The 20,510-nt window shown below is 61.5% G+C and overlaps 3 protein-coding genes across 8 annotated transcripts; 2 read left to right on the forward strand and 1 right to left on the reverse strand.

Moving 5' to 3' along the window:
* The first annotated feature begins 711 nt into the window (after positions 1–711).
* MRPL24 (mitochondrial ribosomal protein L24) lies at positions 712–4,400 on the forward strand. Of its 2 annotated transcripts, none has more exons than XM_016166193.2 (6): positions 712–844; positions 2,651–2,898; positions 2,977–3,072; positions 3,229–3,332; positions 3,586–3,716; positions 3,811–4,400. In XM_016166193.2, exons 2-6 carry the CDS (start codon positions 2,716–2,718, stop codon positions 3,945–3,947), a joined length of 651 nt encoding a protein of 216 aa, XP_016021679.2. In that variant the 5' UTR covers positions 712–844; positions 2,651–2,715; the 3' UTR covers positions 3,948–4,400. The 2 variants fall into 2 exon arrangements, with proteins under 2 accessions (XP_016021679.2, XP_016021680.2); XM_016166194.2 differs by lacking the exon at positions 712–844 and adding an exon at positions 884–2,506.
* Positions 4,365–10,241, reverse strand: RRNAD1 (ribosomal RNA adenine dimethylase domain containing 1). Of its 3 annotated transcripts, none has more exons than XM_016166186.2 (8): positions 9,583–9,846; positions 7,607–7,731; positions 7,290–7,482; positions 6,811–6,873; positions 6,434–6,577; positions 5,529–6,013; positions 4,965–5,149; positions 4,365–4,641 (listed from the first exon to the last, which is right to left on the reverse strand). In XM_016166186.2, the coding sequence occupies exons 1-8, from the start codon at positions 9,691–9,693 to the stop codon at positions 4,520–4,522; spliced, it is 1,428 nt and encodes a 475-aa protein (XP_016021672.1). In that variant the 5' UTR covers positions 9,694–9,846; the 3' UTR covers positions 4,365–4,519. The 3 variants fall into 3 exon arrangements, with proteins under 3 accessions (XP_016021672.1, XP_036090688.1, XP_036090689.1); XM_036234795.1 differs by lacking the exon at positions 9,583–9,846 and adding an exon at positions 7,938–9,576 and having other exon boundaries at positions 7,290–7,442; XM_036234796.1 differs by lacking the exons at positions 4,365–4,641; positions 4,965–5,149; positions 9,583–9,846 and adding an exon at positions 10,025–10,241 and having other exon boundaries at positions 5,160–6,013; positions 7,290–7,442.
* On the forward strand, positions 10,145–15,059 carry ISG20L2 (interferon stimulated exonuclease gene 20 like 2). Of its 3 annotated transcripts, none has more exons than XM_016166190.2 (4): positions 10,145–10,283; positions 10,851–11,665; positions 13,399–13,599; positions 14,236–15,059. In XM_016166190.2, exons 2-4 carry the CDS (start codon positions 10,964–10,966, stop codon positions 14,350–14,352), a joined length of 1,020 nt encoding a protein of 339 aa, XP_016021676.1. In that variant the 5' UTR covers positions 10,145–10,283; positions 10,851–10,963; the 3' UTR covers positions 14,353–15,059. The 3 variants fall into 3 exon arrangements, with proteins under 3 accessions (XP_016021676.1, XP_016021677.1, XP_016021675.1); XM_016166191.2 differs by having other exon boundaries at positions 10,205–10,342; XM_016166189.2 differs by lacking the exon at positions 10,145–10,283 and having other exon boundaries at positions 10,355–11,665.
* Positions 15,060–20,510: the final 5,451 nt, after the last annotated feature.

Below are 20,510 nucleotides of genomic sequence, written 5' to 3' on the forward strand. Positions count from 1 at the left end.
CCAAAATTCTTGAGGGAGTCGCAAACCACCCTTCATTCTGCTTGTGTCCGGCCATTTCACACAGGTTCCCCCATTAAGCACGTAGGAAGGTAAAGAAGGCTTGCACAAGAAGCAGGGTGTGAGGGAGTACCGACATCAGCCACAGCCCACGGTGGCCATGGAAGTGGGGGTACTTGGGTTGGCAGTGCAAACCACTTTGACCTGCGCCCCAGAAGGTTAGAACCAAGGATGCCTGGCCCCCTCGGCTGGTGTTCAGGGGCGAGGAGGCTGACAGGGTGGGACCCGCCCAGGACTCCCCAGAGCCAAGGGGAAAGGCTGCGCCTGACCACCTCTGAGGCTCCTTACAGACTTGTCATTTTGTGACTGGGTCGTTGCCTGGCCCATGTTCCGTCCCTTCCTCCAGGAAGCCTGACAGGTTTAATCTGCCGGACCCCTGCGACAGAGGGCGGGTGGGGATCGCGCGGGCTGGGTCCCTGCCTGCAAAGGTGGGCCCTCCGCTGCGACCAGGAAGCCACGATCACCAGAAAATGGAGCCGTCCTCGCCGGAAACTCCAACTCCCAGCAGCCCGCAGAGGCGCAGGAGCTGGCCGAGCCCGGGGCGGACGCCCGACGTGCTTCGCGCGATCCCACGTGTCGCGGCTTCCGCCGGCCCCAACTTCCGGTTCCCAGCGCGCCTCGCGGCGCGGACTACGACTCCCAGCATGCAGAGGGCCAGGCGGGGGTGTGCTTCCGGCCCGTGGTGAGACTGCGTTTCCTGGAAAGTCGAGGCCCGGCGCTGGCGACGCTCGGGCCTCACGTGCAGGAGGTGACAGGCGGAAACTTCTCGGCGAAGAGGGAAGAGGAGGTGAGGGCTGCGCGGCCCGCAGGCGTCGGCGGCTTTGGGCTCTTCGGGGATGTTTGTGTGAGAAGGGCCCGCCTTTGCCCTAGCGGTGGCCCAGTGGTCTCGCCCGGGGTTGGCCTGCACCGGAAGCTTCGAGCGGGCGGGTGCTGCAGACCGCCGGAGCCTGGACAGCGCGCGCACCTGGGAAGGGCTGGTGGGGAAGCCTCTGCAGCGCCGGCCGGAGGGCAGACGCTCCACGCACTACCTCGCACGCTCCTCCAGAGCAGGCGCGAAAGCCCCGCTGGGGCGAGCACTCCAGCCTCGCCGGGAAATGGAGGGAAAGAAGGAAGAGATCTGGGGGGCTGGCTTCTGGGATCAGCCCCCCAGAGCTTCAGATTCAGAATGGCGGAGGTTAAGGGACTTCTTGCAGCAGTCACGCAGAAGTCTTAGGTCACACCGGCTCTGCTCCTGTCAAGCTGTATAAACGAGGATAAGTCGCTTCAGTTTGCATGGCCTTGGTTTCTTTGTCCGCCTGCCTTACCGGGTAGATCAAATGCCAGTAATAGTGAGTTTGTGTCACATACTAGTGCTCGCTAGCCACTTGTTGACTCCGAATGGGACACCTGAGGCCCTTACGTTCAACCCGCATTAGTTAAAATAACATTGGCCTTTTTGCATTTTGGGAAGTATAAAGAAAATGACACACTATCTCCTCTTCAGATAAACCGGTAATTTTCTAACGCACAGGATTAAAAAATGCAAACGTTATGGGAGGGAATTAGACCTAAAGTAACAGCTCTTCCAAGTAGTTCCTCTCCCCGAGACAAGCACTTTGTTGTTTATTTCCTGTCCATAAATATTTATGCTTGTCAGAATGTTTGTTTTTAAATTTTACCCCAAAGGGATAATACTGATCACATTCTGTACCATGTCTTGAGACATTGAAAGTAATTTGAATGACACCAGCAACCCTGTAAAGTTTTATGGATGATAAAACCAGCCCAGAAGTTAAGTCGCATCGGGTTACAGAATGTGTGGTGGAGCAGGAACTGGAACCCAGGTCCAGAGCTCTGTGTGCTGTTATAGTACACTGTATTTGTATTTTGAAGCTAGACTTCATTCTTAGCTGTAAAAAAGGGTTAATGGTGCCTCCTTTCATTAGTTGTCCTTGGGCTTAAGTGAGACAATACAGGGAAGCAGTTAGCATGGCACCTGGCAGGTGGCAGATGCTCAGTAAATGGAAGCAGTTATTTTTCCCCTTATTGATCTAATCCATTGTCCAAAACTGGGAGGCTTACAGTACGTGACTTAGTTGGAAAAAGTAGGACCTAGAAATTCTGGAATCTGGCTCTGGCCCTTTTAGAAAAGCAGCTGTCTTAGCGAGCAGTGGTTTGTTAGGTTTCATGACAAGCTAGGAATTGGAAGTGGTATAGCAACATTTTAATCTCAGGTTTTGTTTCTTTTCCAAGTTTTGTTCCATTACATTTTCTTCCTATTCCACTGTTCGTGCATATTAGTGACTTTTCATTGCATGCCTGCTGTGTGCCAAGCTCTACTGTGATCTGCTGGATTCGGGAGTGAGCTAGATAACCTGGTTCCTGGCTTCAGTGAACTTTTTGGACTTTGGAGTCAGATAGGCGTGGGTCTGAATGCTGATTCTCCCGTGTAGTGGCTTTACGGTCACAGGCAAGTCACTTAACCTGATTTGTTTCCTCAAGGTGAAGATAATTCTTGTAGGGGATTCAGTGAGATGAGGTCCACTGAGCAGTGGAGTAAGTGCTTAGAAATACTTTCCTCCTCTACTTTTCCCCCTTGTTTCTGTCCATCTAGCCCAGAGCTGACGAGGAAGGTTTCTGCGTCTTTTGCTGGTCGAGGGATTTCTCATAGCCTCTACCATGCGCCTCTCTGCCCTGCTGGCCTTGGCGTCCAAGGCCACTCTGCCCCCCAACTACCGCTACGGGATGAGCCGCCCCGGCTCCCTGGCAGACAAGAGGAGGAACCCTCCAGGGAGCAGGCGGCGCCCAGTGGCTGTGGAACCCATCTCCGATGAAGACTGGCATCTGTTCTGTGGGGACAGGGTGAGGACCTCAGGGGGCAGAGTGGTGGCAGGCTCCTGGGGCAGGGCCTCCCTCCCTGACCTTTGTGTCTCACTGCAGGTGGAGATTCTAGAAGGCAAAGATGCCGGGAAGCAAGGCAGAGTGGTCCAAGTGATCCGGCAGCGGAACTGGGTGGTCTTGGAGGGGCTGAATACGGTACGTGGGGTGGGGTGGGGTGATGAGCAACAGACTGGCTGGGGGATGGTGAGACAAGTGAACCTTCCATTTTCCAGCGTGGGCTGGATGCTCCGAGATGCTCTAGGCCAGTCCCCTTCACACACCTTGGTTTCTGACACCCCCTCTTTTGGACAGCATTTCCGCTATGTTGGCAGGACCAGGGACCAGCGGGGAACCATGATCCCTAGCGAAGCACCCCTGCTCCACAACCAGGTCAAACTTGTGGACCCTGTGGACAGGCAAGCACACGGGGGGCTCTGGGTGGAGGGGTGCCCACCCTCGGATACATGCAGGCGTTGAGCTCTTTATCCAGTGGGAAGGGTGGGTTAGAGACTCTGGATCGAGAGGGCATCTCATGGATGTGACCCCTGCAGGCAACACTAGTACAGAGGCAGCAGAGAAGTTAGGTGGTGGGTGACCTTCGTGAATTTCAGGCTGGGGGAGAGCAGGGAGACCTGGCTCTCAGGTGGGCTCACCTCTCATGTCCACTAGGAAACCCACTGAGGTAGAGTGGAGGTTCACCGAGGCAGGAGAGCGGGTCCGAGTCTCTACAAGGTCAGGAAGAATTATCCCCAAACCAGACTTTCCTCGAGCAGATGGCATTGTCCCTGAAACATGGACTGGTGAGGCTGCGTTGGAGCAGGGCGGGGGCGGGGGCGGGACAGGAGTAGGGGTGCTAGAAGCTCTCCCACCCATCTTCTTCCTCTGGCTCAACAGATGGCCCCAAAGATACATCAGTGGAAGATGCTCTCGAAAGAACCTACGTGCCCCGTCTGAAGACGCTGGAGGAGGAAGTGATGGAGGCGATGGGGATCCAGGAGACCCGGAGACACAGGAAAGTCTACTGGTACTGAGCCGAGCAGAACAGCTTGTCCCATCCTAGCCCGGAGGGCCAGGGCTCCCCTCCTCAGATGTCAATAAACGGCCTGAGCCCTGCTCTGCATGCACCTGCTGTCTGCCGGCACCCAGCTGGTGCCCGCCCCTCTCCTGGTTTGAGGACTGAAGGGAGGGGCCTGGGTCGGAGGTTAAGCTGGAACCTGGGTGGGAGTTGGCTAGCCCTAGGGCAGCCCTCTGCGAGGGCAGGGCCTGTGGACTGCAGAGGGAGGCCAAAGGGGCAGAGGTCCCCCCACACCCCACGGGGACTGAGTAACAAAATGCTGCTTGTTCTGAGGGCAACGGGGGTTGCAGATGAGACCCAACTGTCACACCTCTGCAGAATCGGGGAAGGGCTGGGCCACTTTTTTCTGTACTTAATAGAAATGGAAGAAAAATGAAGATTTCAACTTTTAATAAATTATAAATAATTTTGTACATGTTTCCTAACACATGGAGAGGAGTACAGAGCTGAGGTCTGTGGGGAACTGAGGCCCCAGGGAGGGTGCAGGATGCTGGTCCTCGGGCACACTGAGGGTCCAGGCGGGGTGCATCAGCCGTCTTCAGTCTCCAGCACGGAGAAGGCCTGACCCAGGGGCCTCTTGGTGGCCACGAGAGCTAGGTTTCTGGGGGAGAGCTCAGGGCTGAAGATGGGCAGGAGCTCAGCATGGAAGCCTGAGGTAAACAGAGGCTGCTCAGAAGGGGGTAAAGCCCACACACCCCACTTGCTGTCTAGCCTGTAGGCGGGCAGAGCCCCCTTCCCCAGGGGAGGCTCGGGACGCGAGACCTGGTTCTCTACCAGGAACACAGTGGGAGGCCGTCCCTTCACAGGTAAGCTCGCAGTCCTGGGGTGCTCACTTAAAATGCCTTCAGGGATGTACACCAAAGGCCGACCCAATGGGAGTCTGTAGTTACCTGCCCCCACCCCACCCCCGCCGTGACTGACGCAGGAGTCGGAGAATCCCCAAGGATGACTGGGCGCCACCGAGACCCCTCACCCTGCTCCTGAAGGTGCAGCAGCCGGTCCAGGAGGATCAGCGTCTCCACCAGCGGGGCCAGCAGCAGGGCCAGGCTGAAGAAGGCCACCACACGGTTCTCCTGGGCCTGCTGGGCCTGAAGGGCAGCCAGGCTCAAGGGCAGCTGGGGATCCAGCCCCACCCGCTGCAGCCCGCGCTGCACGTACCTGCCAGACAGACAGCCAGGCACAGCACTGTTAGCTCAGAGCCTCCCCCTCCCGCTCACACCGCCCATTCCGAGTCCGATTCAAACTCTGGGTGGCTGCCCTCGTTTGCCTTTTAAACGTTTCTCTGGTTGGTTGTCTAATAGCCAGTAGATCCAAAATTGTATTTTCAGCTAGATCTGTTCAATTATTTAGCCACATTTTTAGCATTTAAAAATCTTGAGTCTCCTAATAAAAGAGAGAAGCTGTCCCCCTCAAGGAAGCCAGAATTACCCCACCCCGGGCGGACTGAGGTTTTCCTCAGGGCTTGCTGGCGAATGGGGGAGCGGGAAACAGGACCGCGGGTGGGCTCCCCCCCGCCCCCCAGCACCACCAGCCTCACTCTTCGATCTTGAGCTCGTGGACCCTGGGGATGCCCTGCACGCCTGGCCGCCGGAGTGTGGGCTGGGCGCGCCGGATGACCGTCTCCAGGGCTGCCCGGTAGCAGTGGCTCCGCAGGCCCGGGCCTGCGCTCTGCAGCCTCCCCGCGTACTCCTCCAGGGCGTGGCACGCCCCCTCCCGCAGCCTGTAGGACAGCTCGCAGCCAGGCAGCGCAGCCACCCACTGACTCAGTGGGTAGCCGCCAGGGTCACTCAACTTCATGTAGCAGCAGCCCACCGAGGCCAGGGCCACCACCTCGGGGCAGCAGCAGAAGTGCCTCAGCAAGGCGACGCTCAGGTCCCCGCAGGCGTGGAGGCCTGTCAGCAGCAAGCGGGCGCCACCGCGCGGTGAGTGCTCCAGCGGAAGCAAAAGCTCGTCGCACAGGGCCGCGGGCTCCACCCACCGAACCACGTGCTGCGGGGAGCAGCGAGGCCCAGGGGGCGCCACCTGCGAAGGCAGGAGAGGAAATGTTTGCCGTCCCCATGCCGCCTCCGGCCACAGGAAGGGATGTGTCCTTCGTGTGCCCTCCCAGTGAAGGAGGTGGGAGGAAACTGCGCCTCGAATCCGAGGTGGGCGATTGGGGGTCCATCAGCGAGTCCCTCTGGGCCGCCGTTTCCTCACTGGTAGCGGTCGTGCCTGACTGGCCACCTCACAAGTGGCTGCGAGCAGCGCACACTGGTGCAGAAAGCACTGGGTGACTAGACAGTGCCTTGGAGGTGGCGAAGGGGGACCTGGGCCCTGGGGAAGCGGACGTGGAGCATGCCGGCTCACGAGGCGGAGAAACCTGACGGGGGCGCTCGGCCCGGAGCCCCCTGGGAGCCCGGCCCCAGCCGGCGGACGCGGCTCCTGCAGGCCCGGCCGGCCCACCTGTGCCGTCCTCTTCCGCGCCTTCTCCAGAGCGAGCAGGAGCTCCCGGTCCAGGCGCCGCGCTCTCTCCACCAGCCTCCGATCCCCTTCGATGCTCTTCACCTTCAGCCCCAGCCCCAGGGACATGAAGCGGGAGAGATGGCCCTGGAGTCATGAGAGGGGGCAGAGGCAGCCCCGCCCAACGCTCTTACCCACTGCCACCTTCTCTATCAGTGGCCTGGACACCTGGGTCCCAGGCCCCCAGAAGGCTTAAATTCTACGCTGTTTACATCACCAATCCTGGGGATCGGCCTCCCTGGGCCTGGGGCCCAACCTCCTGCCTTCCAGTGGCCTGTCCCTCCACCTCAAAACACCCAGAACATCAAGGCCGGGCTCACCTGGCCTGAGCCTACATCCACAACCTGGGTGCAGCCTGTCAGGTCGCTCAGCTTCTTCACCAACTGAAAGAGGAGGAAACAAAGGTCTCCTGGCCCGTTGTTCCGATTCCCGGGGCCGTCACCCATCATGAGGGCAGAGGAAGAGGCTACAGGGTGCCGTGGATGACATGGGACAGGGAGACCAGAGCGGGGTGCTGACCCCAGGCTCATCCCCATCTCCCCATGAAACCAGGAAGAAGCCCCTCTGTGAAGCCGTGGGCCGGTGACGGAGGTGCGACACAGAAGAGACCGATTCGGACGCAGCCGCCCACCAACCCAGACAAAGGATTAAGAGAAAAAAGAGCATCGAAATGTTTAGGACGCTGGCCACGGAAGGGGACGTCGGGCTCCGGCCCTGCGGGTGATGCGCGCTGCGCACACCCACCAGCCTAAGGGGCCCCCGGGCCCCCAGACGCCACTGCAGCCGGCCGTCTCCTCACCTCCCCCAGCCTCCGGATCTCGTGCTGCTTCTTGGGCCTGACATGTTTTCGGAAAGGAGCCGTCAGGCGGGAGCTCTGGCTGGGGTTCTCCAGGAACTCTGAGGGGGTCTGGAAGCCAGGCGTCCGCGTAAAGGCCAGGGCCGAGGCTGTGGACTTCAGGGCCAGCAGGGTGAGTGGCCACACCGACCTGTATCTGAGATAGCCCGGCCCAGGCCCCCGTGAACAGTCCCGCCACGTCCTGAAGGCAGCAGTTCACTACCCAGGAAGCCCTTGTGTGACTCCGAGTGACAGCTGGCGCAGGGCCCTCGCGCCCATACCTGACCACTTCCCCTTCCGCGGGCATCCCCAGCAGCAGGGCGGCCAGCTGCGGCGGGGTCAGGCCATCCAACGCTTCCTGCCACGAGCAAGGCAACGTGCTCCACAGGTGGTCTGTGAAAAATTCCTGCGGAGGGGAAACCGCAGCTACCACCGGTCCCGTTGTCCCCTCCCGACTCTCAACACAGGGCCACTGGCCGCGACCAGCAGGTGCCTCCTCCTCGTCCGTGCCGGCTCTCCTCTGAAGCCTGCTCTAGGCTCCCCCGCCCCCTCGGAGCCCAGGCCGCGTCCTGGGCTCTCCTCTCCTGACGCCAGTGCCCATTATCGACGTGCCTGTTTCTCCACCAGCTGAACCGAAGGGCGGGGATGGTGTCTTCGCTTTGGTGCCCCCAACACCCCAGGGGCTGACGCGCTGCGTCAGGATGTTCCCAGTCAGCACCTGCCACCCTACATGCCAGACACACGACATGCCAGAATGCATTTTCGTTCCTTCATTTCCTCAACATAAACCCTGGAGCTTTGGTTATGCACCACGCACTCTCCATTCTAGGCTCAGGGAAAATGATGATGAACCAGACAGACAAAATTATTGCTCTTGCAGAGTTTACATTTAAAAAAAATCAGGTAACATCAAATGCCACATAGATAGGAAAACTGTAACAAAACAGGAGAGTTGGAGAAAGTAACGAGGGCAGACTTGTCTGAGTTCACACCTGAGTGATGAACAGGAAGCAGACCAGTAAAAGAAGTTCAGGTAACAAGCAAACCACTTTCACGTGCTGAGCGCTGTGCCAAACATTCTCCGTGTGTTAACACATTTAATCCCTAACACAACCCTATGAGGTAGGTACTATTTTCATGGCCCCATTTACACATAAGACTGCCAGATCAAAAAGCCAGTAAGTAGCAGAGCTGGGGTGACACCGACCTGACTATAATTCCTGCTTTTAGCCGATGTACCTTTCTGTGGGGGGAGAACATGCCAGGCAGGTCTGTGAGCGCACAGGCCCGGAGGCCTGCCATACCCGCTGAGCAGCCGGCAGGCCAGTGCGGGGGTCAGGACTGGATGTGGGAGACAAGGAAACGTGATGGGGTTCGAGAGGCAGGAGGGCACGGGTCCCCGAGGGCTTCATAGGTAAGGGGAAGGAGTTCAGGTTTCATCAGAGGACCCAGGAAGCGAGGACGTGTCATGACCAGATTACACTTCAAAGCAATGCACTGAGCTGCTCGTGAAGAAGTTATATGGGGGCTGAAGCAGGCACACGGATCAGCCAGGAAGCCAGGACGGACGTGGTGGTGGCTGGGTGCGGGGTGGGCAAGGAAATGGAGACAAATGGGTGGATTTGGTATCTACTCTGGAGGCGGAGCCAACAGGACTTGTTGAGGGACTGGTCACTGAAGAGCTGGATCGAGGATGGCTTCTGGGTTTGGGGGCTTAACAAGTGGACTTGGAGCCAGAAATACATCATTTCACTGAAGCTTCATGAGGATCCTCCAGAGACCCGGCTTACAGCTGGGAAACCGGGCTGGGAAGAATTTGTAGTTCATGCCTGTAGCTAACACAGCACGGGAGGCAGGATTCTGGTGGGAGCCTGTCCGATTCCAAGGTTGGAAGCGTCCATTACATTACAAACCAGGAATTTATTCAGCGCGTGGATGTGTGTTCTGAGAACAGCTCACGCTTTCAGAGAAGAGCTGAGCGTAGCTGCAGCATGGCTACGTGTCCATGCGTTTTATTGCCTTGATTTGGAAAGGCCATAAAAAAAAAATAACCTAGCTATTAGAAGTATTAACATTTGTGTCATCTGTAAAAAAAAAAAAAAGGGGGATCGCCCCAGTTTTAACCCTTTCTGGTAAAGACAGACTGAAACTCGGGGGAGAAAAGCCATCAGGCTACCTCTCCAGATTCTCTCCCTGTCGCGGGCACCGACACAAGCGCGCGACCGGGGGCCCCCCACCCACACCCGCGTGGCCTCACGATGATGTAGGCGTCCAGGAGGGAACGGTAGAGCGACAGGACCCGGGTGAGGTTCGCGGCCAGCTGCCTCCTCTCGGCGTGAGAGAGGCCGCGGGCGGAGACGCCCGGCATCCGGGTCCCGCGGCGGCGCCGGGAGCGAGAGCGCGGTGCGGGGGGAAGCAGCGCCCGCGCCCCTGGGTGCGGGAGCCGGGCCGGGCTCTCGCGGCCGGCGGGACGGGGAGAAGGTGCTCCGCAGCGGCCCCGCCAGGCGGCGAAGACCCCAGGCGCCCTCCTGACGTCACAGGGTGCGACGGCGCCGGCGTCCGGGGCGGGGCTGTGACGTCACAGAGGCGCCAGGCCCCGCCCCTGCCCTGCCCTTCCCGCCCCTCCCGGAAGTGGGCCCGGGACCCCGGCGCGCGGCGGTTCCCGTTGGTCGCGGCGCCCGCACTCCGTCGCGTTGTACCTCCACGGCGCCAGAGGGGCCGGGGAGCGCGTCCCGCCCCCGCCCCCACCCACGCCGCCGCCGCCGCCGCCGCCGCTGCCGCTGCCCTCGCACTCCGAGTCCCTGGCCTCGCTCCCCGAGGCGGGGGCGCTGCGGGCGCGCGTGCGCCGGCCCCCAGCGCGTTCCAACCCGCGCGCCTGCCGGCCCCGGCCTCGCCCGCGCCCGCCGCTCTCCGCATCCGGTTCCGGGCGCTTCCGGTCGTAGCGGGACCGCCTAGGAGGTAGGTGATGGCGGCGGGCGGGCTCCGTGACCCGGACCGCCGAAGTGTTGCTCGCCGAGGTAGGCGACCCTGGCCGCCCCGCCGCTGCTGCCGCGCGTTGTCAGAGGTCTTTTCTTGGGAGGACTTGGGGGAGATGCAGGTGGAGATTCCCTCCACCTGGAGACGGGGGAAGGGGGTACCTGTTCGTGTGGCCCGCGCTCCGGATGCCTGGGTACCCAGAGATCATCGACGCCGTTCTCGGCACTGCTTTCGCGCGCACTTACACGTCCCTTCCTTGGGCAGGTGACAGAGCTCACCTGTTCTGGTTTCCCAGACTCCTGGAGTTCAAGCTGCTTAGCCCAGCAACCCCCAGTTTACAAGTGAGACAGACCCCGGCGAGGGGAAATGAGCTTCGTAAGCTTGCTCGGCTGGTGAATCGTGAGGCTTCCGGCCGAGAGTCTCCTTCCTCATTTCCCCCTCATCTGGGAGGGGGCTCCGATGCATCACCTTTCTTAGGTCCCCTGGAGATGGGTCTTACTGCTCTCCCCAGCCCGCAGGCTCCGTTAGCAGGTTCACTTTCTTCCTCAGGGTGCACTATAGACCTCCAGATGTGGGTCTGCGGGGTTCAGCAGAGGGTGAGCCCTCTGTCCTTCCATCCATAAGCCACTCTTCCCATTGATGTTCCACCATCCTCCATCCTCATGTCTACGTTACTGCTCAATCTGGATTTTGGCGAACCTCCCCCAAAAAAGACATTAGAGGGGAATGCCAAGCACCGAAGATTTGTCAAAAAGCGGAGGTTCTTGGAACGGAGAGGTTTTCTGAATAAGAAGAACCAGCCCCCTAGCAAGGCGCCTAAGCTGCACTCAGAACCTCCAAAGAAAGGGGAGGCTCCTCAGGCAGATGGCACGTGTAAGGCCCCTCCCCTTCCAAAGAAGAAGGCCACCGCCTCCAGCAGTGGGTCAGAGCAGTCCCTGGACAAGAAGACTGCCGTGCCTTGGCTGACCCCGGCCCCGTCCCAAAAGGATGGTTCTTCTGTGGCTAAAGTAGATTTGCTGGGGGAGTTCCAGAGTGCCCTTCCAAAGATTAAGAGCCACCCAACACGCCCCCAGAAGAACGCCCCGCAGAACTCTACCCAGGCTCATGCGGAGAATAAATGCTCTGGAGCCTCCCAGACAGTGCCAAAGAAGATGGTGGCGATTGACTGTGAGATGGTGGGCACAGGACCCAAGGGCCATGTTAGCTCTCTGGCTCGATGTAGCATCGTCAACTACGATGGAGACGTGCTCTACGATGAGTACATCCTGCCCCCCTGCCACATCGTGGACTACCGCACCAGGTGGAGTGGCATCCGGAAGCAGCACATGGTGAATGCTACGCCCTTCAAGATTGCGCGGAACCAGGTGAGGTGCAGGGGGCACGGTGGCAGCAGCGAGGTGGGTGGAGAGAGGTCCAATTCATTTTCAGTGAAGGAAGGCACGAAAGGATTGTGGATGGAGGGAAGGAGGAAGTGGGATGTTGGCTGATGAAGAAGGCTTCCTGTTGGGGTAAGGAGTGGTGAGAGTTCGAAGTTCCAGTCAGCCGGTATAACATACTTCATCAGCTAAGGCTTGTTTTAGGTCCTGAGCTGAATCCTGGTCTGCGGAACTGGGGACGTATGCCGAGAAATGACAGAGAAATGACAGCCAGTGCGGGGCAGAGCAGCAGGCATGAGGGCCAGGGGCAGAGGGTTCCTACAGTTGGAGCCTAGGGCAGTGGGGAGGGCTTCCCAAGCAAGGTGGAGCCTGTGACAGGTGTGGGGGAGGGCAGAATGTTACAGGCAGAGCTGGGGCATTGTTTGCACACTGAGACAGGTAGGTAGCCGGTGGCGAGGGGGTAAGAGGCGCAGGGCTGGCGTGCCCAGCTTCTCGTTTCACCCAGCCGAGCAAACCCGCTCATTGCAGCCTTGTGCTGGGTGCTGGGAGCAGAGCAAACGTCCGCACAGAAAGCGGGGCAGCCTCCGCGGCTTGGGGAGGGAGTGGTGGGGAGCCTGCTGGTCTCGGGAGGCCTCCAGAGGGCGCCCTTGGTCCACTTTGTCATTTCAGTTCCACTGTTCTGATAATTCTCATTATGCGAGAACAGTCAGTAGAGGAGGTCGGAGGAGGTTCATCGGGGGTGAAATGGCTGGGTTTTAGAGGGGACTCGGATGCAAGAGCAGAGGAACAGCAAAGGCTTCGGGGGGCCAGAGGGGACAGGTCTGAGCCAGCAAGCCGCCCCGCACGGATGGGCCTTGGCGGCGCTGGACAGCAAACTGCAGGTGACGTCCGGAGCAGCCGCATACCTGGCCGACGGGGCTGCGAGGCTGAGGGGCACCCGGAGGTGTCGGGCCCCTTCCCAGGGCCCCCGCGGGAGGCCCCGTGCTGGCCGTCCCAGCGCCGTCGCTCCTGTCCACGGCCCGCCCGGAGCCCTGTTTGCGGAACGGCCGTCAGAGTCCGTGGTGTAGTCCTTGCTTGTCCTTGCCGGTGACATGTCCGCAGACTGGAGGGTCCTGAGGCGGTGAGAAGTTACTTGGTTCCAAGGCAGCGTGGATCAGGTTCCGGAGCAGCTGGTGGACTCCCCCGGTGTGGCAGCGGGGCCAGCGTCCTGTCGGAGCCGCGCACACATGGCCCCCTCGTCCCTTGCCTCTGCAGCCTTAGTCCAAAAGTGATCCTTCCTCTTTCAGGAATTGTAAACATTTTGAGAGTCTGATGAAAGCCATAGACCCTCTGCCCTCAAAAAACATACCTGTCCACGTATGATTTGGGGCCTCTGTCACCTCCCAGGAGCCCTGTTTGACTGCGTTTGTCCCAGCCCTGTGCCTAAGGCCAGCATAACAATGATGGCTAAAGGGCTTCAGGCAGCAAGCCAGAACCGCACCAGTTGCGTAAACATCTGCACCGCGAGGGTGACTGGGACCGCAGGTAGCCTTGTCATTGGGGCGGGAGTCAGTGACAGGGTGGGGACCGCCAGCGAGGTAAACACCAATGGGCCTAACACTGAACACCTCTGCTCTCGCCTCGAGGAGAGGCGATGGGTCTCAGGTGGAGGAGAAGCCGGGGGGAGGGCGCAGGGCGCCACCTGAGCCCCCTGGCCACCCCCTCTTCCATGCCAATTCCAGATCTTGAAGATCCTCGCAGGGAAGGTCGTGGTGGGGCATGCCGTCCACAACGACTTCAAAGCCCTTCAGTACTGCCACCCCAAGGCCCTCACCCGCGACACCTCCCACATCCCCCTCCTCAACCGGAAGGCCGACTGCCCAGAGAACGCCACCGTGTCCCTGAAGCGCCTCACCAAGAAGCTGCTGAACCGGGACATCCAGGTAGCGGCTCCCATTCCAGGTGGCCGTCCCCGGTGCCGCCAGGCCCTGCTTGGCCCCGGCACTGTCCCTGCTGCGCGTCCAGCCTCTGAGCCCCGTCCCTCTGAGGGGGACCCAGGCGGCTGCAGGGCCTCACGGTCTGTCTCCTGGTACGCAGGGACAGCGGTCCCCACGTGCCACCTCCCAGTGTCCCCAAGGGTACTTGGGGAAGGAGCAGAGCCTCGGGCGGGCGTGGAACCCCCAGAGGAGGAAGCAGGTCCGAGTGGGGGGTCTGCAGCCCGCAGGGTGGGTGCCAGGGCCTCGCGTGTATTTCACCTGTTTGTTCAGGGAAGGGGTGGTTGCCTGGTAAGAAGGCGTGGACACATGTCATAGAGTTAAGGGCCTCTGAGATGGCTGTGACTGTGTGTCCTGCCCCTATAGAGTGTGGAATGACATGGCACACACAGCCACCACAGAACGGGTCGAGGCAGACAGCACTCGGATCTCCCAGGAGCTGCCCTTAAAGCGGACGGGGCACAGGGCCCGCCGGGCGCCCTCTGTAGCCCACTCGCCCCGCAGAAGCAGCACGTGGGGTCGTGGGGCCGGCGGGGAAGGGACAGCAGCCTTGTGACACCGTGCCCGCCCTTCCTCCGCGATCAGGTTGGCAAGAGCGGACACTCGTCTGTGGAGGACGCCCAGGCCACCATGGAGCTGTACAAGCTGGTCGAGGTGGACTGGGAGCAGCGCCTGGCCCAGACCCCCCCAAAGGACTGGTGACGGGAGGCGGCAGGCGGCCGATGGACGGCTCTGCCAGCCCCGCACCTCGGGCAGCTGGCACCGTCGGGGAGAGGGAGGCCCCGCCCCAGACTTAAGAGCCCCTGAAACTTCACCTCAGGTGTCGTGTTCTGTGTCTGGTCGCGTGTCCCACGGAAGGCGCAAGCCTCCGCGTGCGCACCCAGCCCTGTACCATTTACCTCCTGAGTGGTGCTTGCCGCGGGGCCAGGGTGCCCTGGCCCGGGAGGCTGCCGGACGTCCAAGGGCAGGGCGTCCCCGGGGGCGTAGTTTCCCACGCTGCCTAGCGCCGGGCGGCCAGAGGCCCGAGGCCCCGCCGTCACCGTCCGTCCTCAAGCCGTTCTCGGCGCCCTCTCAGGAGGGTCCTGGGTGGCGACGCGCGTGGTCACGTCGTGGATCTCAGTCCGCGTCTAGTCCGCGTCACCCGTTCTCCCCGGCCCGCGTCGCAGAGGGGCCAGCCCTGCCGAGGCGTAGCCCTCGGGCACAGAGCGGCACAGGCGGCAGGAAGCGTCCTCTAGGGCGGGACGCAGCCTCTTTCCTGACGCGGCGCGGGGCTTCTTTCATTCAGATTCCTCCTGGTAGGTTCAGGTAGAACTTACGATGTTTTAAAGGTTTTTAGTCTCTTACTTTGCTACACCAAGCCTTTAAAAACTCATTATTCCTTTGATAAATTTTTATAATGTAAAAAAAAACTGGTATTTTTTCTTTAATTCCACATTGATTCACTTAGTCACCGGGTCTGGTAGGGCTGTAAGTCCGTGAGCGGGTTCCAGGGTCTCCGTGGCACCGGCTGGGCCCTTGTCACTGGAAGTCATGATGTGCTGACCGAGCTCTGTGTAGCCACGTGCCATGGTGCCTTCTCGTCCCCTCCACAGATCAAGGAGCACGCCTCAGAGGACACCCCGGGCCGTGCGCGCGGCGGGTGTGGGACCAGGATGGTGGCTCGGTGGGCACGCGGAGGGGGCGCGGCAGGGAGGGGGCGCTTAGCGTTTCCAGCCTGGCGGCTCCTGCCGGCTCTTCCCCCACCACACACGCCCGCATTGTGAGGGGGCGAGTCACAGGTCCGGCCTTGGGTCAGGCTGGCAGTGCCATCTGCAGCCCGACAAGGATGCAGACTCTAGGTACTGCCAGGACTTGTGCCCTGGTGAGCGGCTCGTTCGGGCCCAGGGGCCAGGGTCGGCGTGGCCGCCTGCAGCCACACCAGCCCCGCGCCCTGCTGCCCTCGGCTGCAGGGCCTGCTTGCTCAGGCAGCTGCTGAGCTCTGAGCAAGTTGGCTCCTGCTGAGCCAACATCTGCAGTCTCTGACACTTCGCAGAGGGTGCCAGCTTCCTTGCACACCTCTAGGTGAATAGTCTGGGAAGTCCACACCCAAAACCGGCACACCCACATGAGTCTGTCCCATGGGGATCGGGGAACAAGGTAGTTCCCTTGAGGCCAGTTTCAGGGTGCCTATTGCTGGAACAAAGCTGGCCTTTCATGTGTCTTGGTGAAGTGGTGCCTGGCTCTCGGGCTCCATCACCTACGGCGGAAGGTCCCTGGTCCTGGCCACCGTGGGAAGAGTCAGGCGCCTCTCCAGGAAGAGCGGGGGCCAGAGGGCCTGCAGTCCTGCAGCGTTTCCTCTCATCGCACCTGTCGGCCCTGCTCGGGCAGCTGCCTAGGGATCCCTCGTCCGGCTGACAATGGCCCAGCCCTGGCGCAGACTGCCGCCTGAGCCTCACGTCTAAGAACAGCAGAGTGGAGCACGTGGCCTGACAAAATAGCTCCAACAAGGTCCCTTCTCTTCAGGGCACAGAGTTTTCTGATGCCGAAACCCCCTACTGCAGGTGAGCCGGGGGACCCACCACTGCAGGTGAGCTGGGGCCCCCCTACAGCAGGTAAGCCGCAGGAAGGGCAATGAGTGAGAACTCATCCGCCAAACACTCCTGATGGCCAAAACCTTAATCAAGCGGTTATTAAAAGGGAAAGGGGAGTGTGTTTTGAAATCGTGGGGGCTAGCGCTGCCCCTCCCCCTACCCAAAGGACACTGACCTAGGGGAGGCAGGGGGGGGGGCTCTCTTGTCCAGTTAAAAGGTGATCATAACTAACAACAGGGAAGATCAACAGTACTGTAGTCATGAACTTGCCCCAAGGCAATTAGCCCAAGTCCAAGGTCAGGAGACTAATAACCCCATGCTGAGCTGAGCCATCCCCAGATGCCCTCCCTCCACAGTCCCTGAGGTTCGCAAAGCACCTTTATTCACCTGTTGGGAGAGCAAGTCCACCAAACCGCAGAGTGGCCCTGTTTGTCACCAGGTGTCAAGTTCACCTTTGCTACTTACTACTAGACTGTGACATTAAGTCACTCTGCTTCCTGAAGCCTCAATGGTTCTAACATCAAGACCCTGAATTCTTTCCTGACCTCGAGGTTTAGCTGGTGATTGCCGTCCATCATAATGGCAGCCGTTGCTCCAGTGCTCCTCTGTGTCGGGCACCTGCTAAGCACTTAGGTGCACTGTCCCGTTCTCTGGAAGGGGCTGGTGGTCTCCCCTAACAGCCGAGGAAGCCAAGGCTGACAAATGGCAGGAAGTCTCGCCCAGGCCGAGCAGCTGGCGGCTGGCAGTGCTGGCGCTCAGGCCGGCCCAGGGTGCCGGTCCGCAGCCTCTGCACTCCACCATGAACACCTCCGAGCGGCACCTGGGGAGGCTGAGAGTTCTCCCACGCAGACGCTTTCCGAGCACCTGCTACGAGCCAGGCCCCATGCCAGGCCCTGAGCTGCGTACGGTGATGCGAAGAGGAGGCAGCAGCGAATCCACACGGGGCGCCGTGGCCCGCGCCGTCCGGAGCCGTGGAGGGTTAGAGCGGGGGGGGGGGGGGAGGCGGGGGGCGGGCGGGGGGGCAGCAGAGCCGCGTGCCGGGAGGACGATGCTGACAGCCACACGGCAACGGCCGCAGACGGGCTGGGGCCCAAGCGCCTGTGTGGACACCGGGGACGAGCGGAGACGGAGGCCCGAGCCGGGGAGGTGGGAAGACGCAGGTGAGCAGAGCGGAGGGGGCAGAACCAGGGAGAGGTCAGGGCACGAGGCCCGAAGGTGGACTTGACGTTTCTGCACTGCAGTGGAGACAGCAGGGTCCACGCACTGCGACAGAGGCCGAGGCAGGTGGAAGAGCAGATTTGTGAGGAGGACTTGGGTGTCACTCCGGTTGGCTTTAAGGCGCCTGGCGACAGCCCAATGCAGATGTCCAGCCAGCACTCGAGAGCCCAGCCTGGAGCTTAGCAAAGAACCCGGGGGCAGGACACCCCTCAGAGCCAAAGGCAGGGTGGTGGGGTGAGGCCTTTGGAGCCAAAGGCGTACAAAGATGGGCAGAAGGTCAAGGTCACAGTCTTGGGCAACACCCCTACTTCCAAGCTGCTGGCGGAAGAGGCCCACGAGAGGACTCAGACAGGTGGGAGGACACCCAGGGGACTACCCGGAGGAGGAGGCCCGCAGAGGGCCAGGGGGACGAGGGCGAGGAGCGGGGTCTGGCTCGGGGCAGTTCGGAGCCGTTCCTCGGGGCAACGTGTGGGGCGGAAGCCTTGTTGGGCTGGGCTGGAGGTGAAGACGTGGGTGGGCTGCTCTTCGTTGGCTTCGAAGGGGAGCGTTTGAGGGGTGCCGTCGGAGCACGCGGTCTGCAGGGTGAAGCCTGCAGAGCGCGAGGGGCTGAGGGGAGCAACGTGCGGCCCGGGCGGGTCCTGGCCAGGGTGGGATCCTCTCCGGGAAGGTGAAGGGCGGGGGTCTGTAAAGGCCGGGTCCTGAGGCTGCAGAGGCCCCCAGGACCCCAGGGTCAGAGACGGGGTCGGAGCCCGAGTTAGAGGTGCAACGCAGATGCCTCGAATGAGCAGAGGGCGCAGTTACGGCGCAGCCTGAGCCTTAAGGAGTTGGGGGGCTGGGGACGCGCAAGCGGGGGTCCCTGTGCTGCAGGCTCCGGCAGACAGTCGGGCTGCGTGAGCTTTTTCAGGCGGTGGCTAAATGGCCCCGGGCCCTGTGGTGGCACTGCTGGGGGGGTGGTCCCCGGGAGCCGCGGCTCTCCTGTCCGCCCTCCCGTCCCGTCCCGTCCCAGCCCTTGTTAGGGACACCGTCAACTCTAGGCTTTCTTTGAAAGGGCGTGTACAACGCATGGGGTTTTGAGAGGAGGGGGTGGGGAGAGAGGTGGGGAGGAAAGGTGTTTTTAAGAATCTGGCATGGGAAGGCAAGCACACCTTAATCCTCTCCCAGGCTCGACCAGATTCCATTCGAAGTGTTTAAGAGCGAGGCTGTGGGATCCGGTGGGCCCGCGGCGGCCCTGGGCAGGCTCAGGGGTGAGCTCCGGTCCGCCCCCTCCCAGCCCGCACCTGTGGCCTGACACCTCCATCCAGCCCCTCCTCGGCCACAGGCGGCTTCCCCAGGGGCCAGGCCCTTCACCCATCCTCCCTGTGGAATCCTGCTTGGTGGCTTCCTTGGAAAGGTTCCACACGAGGGATCCAAACCCACACTGAAGGAGGAAGCCGGCAGGTGCCCCCAGCCGGGGAGCTGGGGAGGGCGCGAGGCCCACAGCGGGGCCCAGGCAGGTGATCCAGCCTGGCAGCCCGGGTCTGAGGCCCAGCTGGTGTGGGGGGCGGGGCCTGGGAGGCGGAGCTGCAGGGGGAGCGATGGGGCCCCGGCTGCGGAGAGGGCAGGGTGCTCTGGCGGCTTCCTCAGGGGCTGGAACCCACGGTACCCCACACACTCCCCACTCCAAGGCGAGGACAGCCTCCCCCCAGCTTTGGAGTCAAGCCCTGGGGCTCCTGGAAGCTGGGTCCCAGGGATCAGGGAGCTTATGTGAGGACATGAGGCCCACGGAGCCCGCAGGCAGGGACGGGGCCCACCCCGGGCCCCAGACTCTAAGCCAGGTCCTTCGGGCTCTGTGGGAAGACTAGCAAACACCAGGTCATCTGGAAAACCATGGCTGGCTGTCTCAGGACTTTGGGAGGCGTAAGACCGTGGCCAGGAGGCTGGCAGCTGTGAAATCCAGGAGCTGCTGGCTCCTTTGATCCCCCGGGGACAAGTCCCTACGGATCCCTAAGTGCCAAAGCGCCCGTTGGTCCCCGGGTTGGTGGAGCAGACACAGGCTGGGAGGCTGGGAGGCTGGGGGGCTGGGGGCTTCTCAGAGCGGCTTACGGCACAGCCCACGGGCAGTGCCCTCTGGGGAGGTGAGCCGGCCGCTGGTGGAGGGGCGGGGCAGGGGCGCCGGCAGTGGGAGGCAGGAGACTGTTCCGTCTCCTTTGACAGCTAACATTTTCCAGAGCAGGCGCCGCAGGCGAAAGGAAATCAGAGCTTCCCACCTCACACATCTTTTTCCCATTTTGTTGGGCTGCTCAGGGAAAGCTTTAGGACTAGGTCAAGTGGGGGCCTGCCCCGCCCATCTCTCCAGCCTGCTGTGGGGAGGGGGGCTGGGGGGGTCACTGGAAGGACAAGGCCCTAGCCTGGCCAAGGGGCCAGACTCTGAACCCAGCCGGCTGGCTCTGACGGGAGGGTGGCTGCAGGGACCGGGAATCTGGGACCCTGGGACCCGCCTCACTCTGCTCAAACCCCCACCTCTGCCTGGCCCCCCAGCCCCAAGGACGGCAGGGCCTGGGCCGGGTCTGCGGCAGGAGGAAGGCGCTGGGGTTGGGGCGCTGGTCCTTGCTCCTGCTCCTGGGGCTCCGGCCGCCTCCCGGAGCCGCTAGCACAGCCGATGTCTCGAGGCCCCCAGGAGCCAGCCCGGGGCCAACTGCTGTGTCTGGAGGTGGCTGCTGTGTTCAGGGGCCAGATTGAGGAGGGGAACGGAAGCCCTAAGCAGCCCGAGGGCGTCCCCCCGGGGCTGGCTGACCCCCTTCCCGGGCTGACCCACTGCCCCGACAAGACCCTCTTCCCATCCCCATCCGGGGCCCCCATGCGCCTCTCCCTTCTCCCTTCCCTCCTGCCTCTTTCCTCTTAAATCGGCGTCTGGTTGTCTGGCCCAGGGCCCATTCTGCAGTCAGGCGGGAGGAGGCACACGGGGCGCACCGTCTGCAGCCCTGGCGACTCTCGTCCCCCAGGACGCCAGCTCATCTCGATGGGCAGGGGCTTCCCTGGACCCCTGACTCAGAGTGGGAGAGGTGGCTGCGGGAAGGGGGCTCGGGCTCCCAG

Source organism: Rousettus aegyptiacus, unplaced genomic scaffold (assembly GCF_014176215.1).
Source record: "Rousettus aegyptiacus isolate mRouAeg1 unplaced genomic scaffold, mRouAeg1.p scaffold_m13_p_17, whole genome shotgun sequence".
NCBI classification, from domain to species: Eukaryota; Metazoa; Chordata; class Mammalia; order Chiroptera; family Pteropodidae; genus Rousettus; species Rousettus aegyptiacus.